The 6,000-nt window shown below is 43.8% G+C and overlaps 1 protein-coding gene across 1 annotated transcript in view; it reads left to right on the top strand.

The window, feature by feature from the left end:
• Positions 1–3,273: 3,273 nt before the first annotated feature.
• PLG (plasminogen) overlaps positions 3,274–6,000 on the top strand; it is a 42,195-nt gene continuing 39,468 nt past the window's right edge. The window contains exon 1 of the mRNA XM_045500208.1: positions 3,274–3,404. Coding sequence (XP_045356164.1) covers positions 3,356–3,404 — 49 coding nt within the window. The 5' untranslated portion in view covers positions 3,274–3,355. The remainder of the gene's footprint in view (positions 3,405–6,000) is intronic.

Genomic DNA, 6,000 nt, shown 5'->3' with positions numbered 1-6,000 from the left:
CCCAGGGGGCAGAGCCTGGGCTGGAAGGAACCCTACTGGGGCTGGAGGAAGGGGGAGAGTCGGTAGAGAAAGGGGATAGGTGCAAATGTCAGGCCAGCAACACAAGGCCCAAGCAATGTGAAAGCAAGTCCCTGGGAAGTTGTGACCTGGCCACAGCTTCCACTTTAGGCAAAGTGGGGGCAGGTGCCACCAAAGGGGAAACTGCCTCACTCTCCTGGTGAGGTTGACCTGGCCTCGTGTTCATAACTTACCTCTCGGGTTCTTGCAAGGAATTTGCCATTGTAATGCCTGAAGGGAAGGTACTAATTCTCCCCTTCCTAAGGGAACCTGAATGGATCTTGGTGGCAGGCCCCGTGCTGCAGAGCTAAGGAAATTAGATTCATCTTCCGTCTAACTTTGATGTCCTTGTTGTTGGCTACAAGTATAGCAGAAGTCTTCACAAATCTCAGATGCAGAAGTTTCCTGGGGTTCCTTTGGGTAGAGACTGTAATTTGTACCTTTCATGTAATCTTAAAGGAGCCCAACACACAGTAGGTGGTCAGTAAATATTTGATGAATTGGGGGTGCCTGAGTGGCTCAGTCGGTTCAGCATCTGACTCTTGGTTTCAGCTAAAGTCACGATCTCACGGTTCGTGGGTTTGGTTCGTGGGTTCGAGCCCCGCATCGGGCTCTGTGCTGGCCGTGCGGGGCCTGCTTGTGATTCTCTCTCTTTCCCTCTCTGCCCCTTCCCTGCTCACACACACACTCTCTCAAAATAGTTAAAATTAAAAAAAAAAAAAACTTTAAAAAATACTTAATGAATTGAACTCAATAAGAATGCACATCTCCGAATGTAGTCAACCTGCTAAAAGTATAGAGAGATGATCTCTTTCTTTTATCTCTTTCCTCAGTTTTTGCCATTCTTTCAAGTTGAAAATGACTTATTTTGAATTAATTGTCTTTGCAGCTTTGAGCAAAAACCCCGCCCAACATCCTTCTAAGAGTGCTGGTGTGAGACTCCTATGAACTCTCTAGAATAGTCCATTGCTTTATGCTTACGCTGTGCCTGTGGAGCTAAATCATGGAGGACCATGCCATAACGGAAGTCTCTATGCCTTCAGTCTGGTACACACCTGAGCAATACATTCCTCTTTGCTCTTCTCTTTACACACTACGATATCTGATGGCACATTCACAAAACCCTGCTTCATGTTTATCTGCGCTCTCATGATGCTGATACATTGTGAAGGTGAGGAAGAATGTATAGGCAGAAGACCATGGGAGGGCAACCTGATTTACAAAATAACAGGTGTAGAATCAAATCATTCAAGAAGCTTCCAGGAGGAAAGGGGACAAAAGGCATACCACCACCACCCAAATTAAAAAAAATCAAACAGGAAAAGGAAAATTACATGGATATAGAATTTCTTGATGACATTGTTCCTGATGCTTTATCCATAAAGCAGTAATAAAATATTAAGTTAAAAAAATGTTTATTTATTTATTTGAGACAGAGACAGAGACAGAGACAGAGAGCATGAGTGGGGGAAGGGCAGAGAGAGAGAAAGAGAGAATCCCAAGCAGGTTCCTCTCTGTCAGCACAGAGCCTGATGGGCTTGATTTCATGAACCATGAGATCATGACCTGAGCTGAGATCAAGAGCTGGAGGCTTAACCGACTGACCCACCCAGGTGCCCCAAAACTAAAATATTTTAAATGGAAATGAATGCATACTGGAAACATTATGTATCAGAAAAGTCTGGGTTTTTTCCCCAAAGAACTTTCTCAAACACATCAACATAATCCCCCTAAAAGACTTTTGGAACATTTTTAAGAAAAACAGTCTGCCCAGTTCTGACTCCTCCACTTGCCTCCACGCTGTGTCCCCTTTAGTAAACCAGGCCACTTGGGGACAGGGAGGGGTGAGGGGGACAGAAGAGTTTGGGGAGAGAAGAAAGCCAGGAGGAGGTAGAAAACCGGGAAATGTGATCAGGTCCTCCCTGCCGCTCACAATAGTCTGCCTTCTTATTCTCCAGCACGTTTTGTTCTGGAGAATTCCGCAGAGGACTTGGGTCCCGGGGAATTTAGCAAGAGGTTCCACCCAAGACAGTTTGGTGACGACCTCTACACTTTGCTAATTTACAGAAAGGGATTTCATAGCCTAGAGTTCTTATTTCACCATTAAAATAGAATCCATTCCACTCCTCCTAAATATTGGTGAACGCTGAAATAGGAGGGGTTTAAAAAAATTTTTTTAAATATTTATTTAGGGGCGCCTGGGTGGCTCAGTCGGTTGGGTGACCAACTTCAGCTCGGGTCATGATCTCGCAGTTTGTGAGTTCAAGCCCTGGGTCGGGCTCTGTGCTGACGGCTCAGAGCCTGGAGCCTACTTCGGCTTCTGTGTCTCCTCCTGTCTCTACCCCTCTCCTGCTCACGCTCTGTGTCTCTCTCTCTCTCTCTCTCAGTAGTAAATAAACGTTAAAAAAATTTAAAAAAAAATTTATTTATATTTGAGAGGGAGACAGAGACAGACAGTTCATGAGTGGGGTAAGGGCAGAGAGAGACGGAGAGGCACTGTGAGTTTCTTTGGGGGAAAAGACGAATGTTTTTATAGCATAATTTATAATCATGGAAAGCATGTGAGTCCAGGGGGCATAAAGAAATTTTGATAAGAAAATATTTTAACTTTCGTAGCAATTTCCATATTGTTTGGTAGGCCGTGGGAATATGAATGCCAATGCCCTAGCTTATGCTTATAATCTAAGGCCTACACAGTCTGGGTCTATTAGCCTCAACTGTTGGCAGCTAAATAACCTTGAGAAAGTTAAACTTTCTGAGCCTGGGTCCCCTCCTCTAAAGAGGGGGTGTTAATATTGCTTGTTTTGAAGGGTGAGTGAAACTGCGTATGTACCTCTTAGGAGAGTGACTGGCCTAGGAAAGTTCTCAGCAGAGGCTGGCTATTAGCATGATTGTCTTTCTTTCTTTTTGCCTCCCATTTTACTCAAAGCCAGGGAAGGAAAGTGGGGAGGAAACCTGACTGAACGGGGAAGATGATAGGCTTGGTGGGGAGAGGACAGGACAGGGGTCGGGAGATAAGAAGGCGGCCTGGGGCGGTGGGAGGGGGGGAAAGGGGGAGGAGGGGAGGACAGCTTTCACCACTTCCCAGCATCTATTGCATACTTGGCTCTCAAACATTGTAAGGTGCTCCAGCCGAGGTCATGTTTGAACCCTTCAGAGCACAGTGGCGATGGGCGTCTCAGAGAATAATTAACTCCATGCGATTATCTTGTTTGTGGATGCGTTTTCTCTCCTGTAAGTCAGTAACATCTCGGGATTGGGACACCCAGGTTTCTGGGCACTGCTGGCCGGTCCCAAAATGGAACACAAGGAAGTCATCCTTCTACTTCTTTTATTTCTGAAATCAGGTAAGACAGAGGGTGTGTTTGTTTTACTTTAATTAAAATGGTTTTCCTAGCAATGTCCTAAAGATAGATCGCATGACAGCTTTCTGGGCAACCTGTTTAATTTAGCTTTTGATTCATGAGAGTCCCAAACCAAAACCTACGTGCAAGGTTGAAGAGTTCTCTGAGAACTAACTTTCATTTCTCTGCGAATGCTAAAGACCAGTGGGCAGAGGAAATAATGAATGACTTTTTAAATCTAAAAGATTGTACCTTGGGGCGCCTGAGTGGCTCAGTCAGTTAAGCATCCGACTTCGGCTCAGGTCATGAACTCATGGCTTGTGAGTTTGAGCCCCGCATCAGGCTCTGTGCTGACAGCTCGGAGCCTGGAGCCTGCCTCCGATTCTGTGACTCCCTCTCTCTCTTCCCCTCCCTCACTCTCTCTCTGTCTCTCAAAAAATAAATAAACGTTAAACAAATTTTAAAAATAAAAGATTGCACCTCAGTGATGGTTGCTAGAGTGGAAATAATAGCCCACGGAGGCGAAAGACCCCCAAAGTTGTGGGCCCCCTCGCCAGGCCCTCAGTTTGACTGAGATCATTTTTGTTAGTGTCCTGTATTCTCTTCACTTTTAAATGTAAGCGGTGAACTATCTCTTTGACTGTGTTCTTTGACCATTCTGTGGTGGTCGTCACCAGTTCTCTGCCTGCTTCGGCTTTAAGACAGTCTTCCACACGTGTAAGTTTGCTTCTTATGCGTGGAGAAATCACGGCCATCGATGTGCAGAATGATGTGTGCATGGGGAAATTTAACAGATACTCACGTAGTGCTTGAGGTAGACCAAGCACGTTTTTATACATACACACACACACACGTGTGTGTGTGTGTGTGTGTGTGTGTGTGTGTGTGTGTATGTGTCCTTAGATACTACTAGCTTATTCAGGCGGTATGATCGGTAGGGTAGTATATGCATCCCCATTTGACAGAAGAGGAGATCCACACTTAGGGAAATTATGTCATTTCTCTTTTGACCCGACTCCCAAATCCAGGAAGTGAAGAAACCAGAATTTAAACCAAGGCTTTTCCAGAAGGAATCTGGTGCTCTTCTCACTTTTCAACTTTGTTTAAACTGTCTTTAAAATATTCTAAGCATGTCCTTGTAGGTTTGGGTTTTTTTTTTTTTTTTGGACAGCTTTATTGAATTACAATTCACATACAATTCACCCATTTAAAGCATACAATCCAGTGGTTTTCAGAATATTCAGAGTTGTGCAGCCATCACCACAATACATTTTTGAACATTTCTATTACCCCAGAGAGAAACTCCAGGCCCCTTGGCTGTCACCCCTAGTCCCTCTCCCCATCCCATCCCTCTACCTCCATTCCTACCCAGCCCCTGGCAATTGACAATCTACTTTCTGTCTCTGAGTTGCCGATTTTAGACATTTCATATAAATAAAATCATGCATTATGATGGTAATTCTTCATATAAACAATGCATAGATACTTGAAATTCAATTTTTAAATTCTGCTGGATAAAATTTTATAGGCTGTACTTTAAATTTTTTTAATGTTTATATATTTTTGAGAGAGGGAGACAGAGTGAGTGGAGGAGGAACAGAGAGAGAGGGAGACACAGAATCTGAAGCAGGCTCCAGGCTCCGAGCTGTCAGCACAGAGCCCGATGTGGGGCTCGAACCCACGAGCTGTGAGATCATGACCTGAGCCGAAGTGGGACGCTTAACCAACTGAGCTCCTCAGGCAGGCACCCCACTGTAGGTTGTACTTTAGAGTTAAATGTGCTTGAAGTTAGCAGATCCGTTTAAAGAAATACCAAAGAAATACAAAACAGAAGATTGAACACAGTGATTTTTTGTGGGCAACGGTCCTGTGTGGGGGTGCAGGTGTGTGTCTTTTGTGTTAGCCTATGGAAAACAGGATCCAGAACACCATGAACCAATACAGTGGGTCACATCAGAATGGGAGAGCAAACTCTTCTGCAATAGAATAAACATAAGTTTTTGTCAACCTGGCAGGGGGAGACTTTCATAGGCTCTCTTTGAAAGGAAGGCATTTACTCTGTTTCCGTGGATGTGTTTCATCTTTCCAGGGCACAGACATGACTGGGGAGAGGGAAAAAGTATCCTCTTACAGCCATTCTTGGTGGTTTAATAAACCACTAAGACTTTCCTTTCAAACCCACAAGCACGGGTGTATGCATATGCGTTACAGTGATTAAACAAACAAAAAAAAAAACCCCACCACATTATTAACACAATACATTTGCTTTGGTGGCAATATACATCTACATTTGGCCTAGAATATAAACATACTTTCCTGACTAAAAAGATGTGTTTAATATTTCTTGGTCAACCAATAAATTGTATTACGCCCCACTGCTATATAGCCCTGCAGTTAAAGAAAATAACGTGGGAAAACTTCTCAAGTGAGAAAGAAAAAACTGATCTCTTTTGGGATATTGCTCTGAGATATCAACTCCTCAGGTGGTCTCAGCAGCTTTTTGCTATGACATATAACAACACAATTAAAGGTCACTTAATTAATGGGTAATATAAATGGAAATTTTCTTGTCTTGGTATCATTCATACACCCCGGCCTT

This window comes from Leopardus geoffroyi, chromosome B2 (genome assembly GCF_018350155.1).
Source record: "Leopardus geoffroyi isolate Oge1 chromosome B2, O.geoffroyi_Oge1_pat1.0, whole genome shotgun sequence".
NCBI lineage: Eukaryota > Metazoa > Chordata > Mammalia > Carnivora > Felidae > Leopardus > Leopardus geoffroyi.
This window is presented reverse-complemented; position numbering and strand designations above follow the sequence as displayed.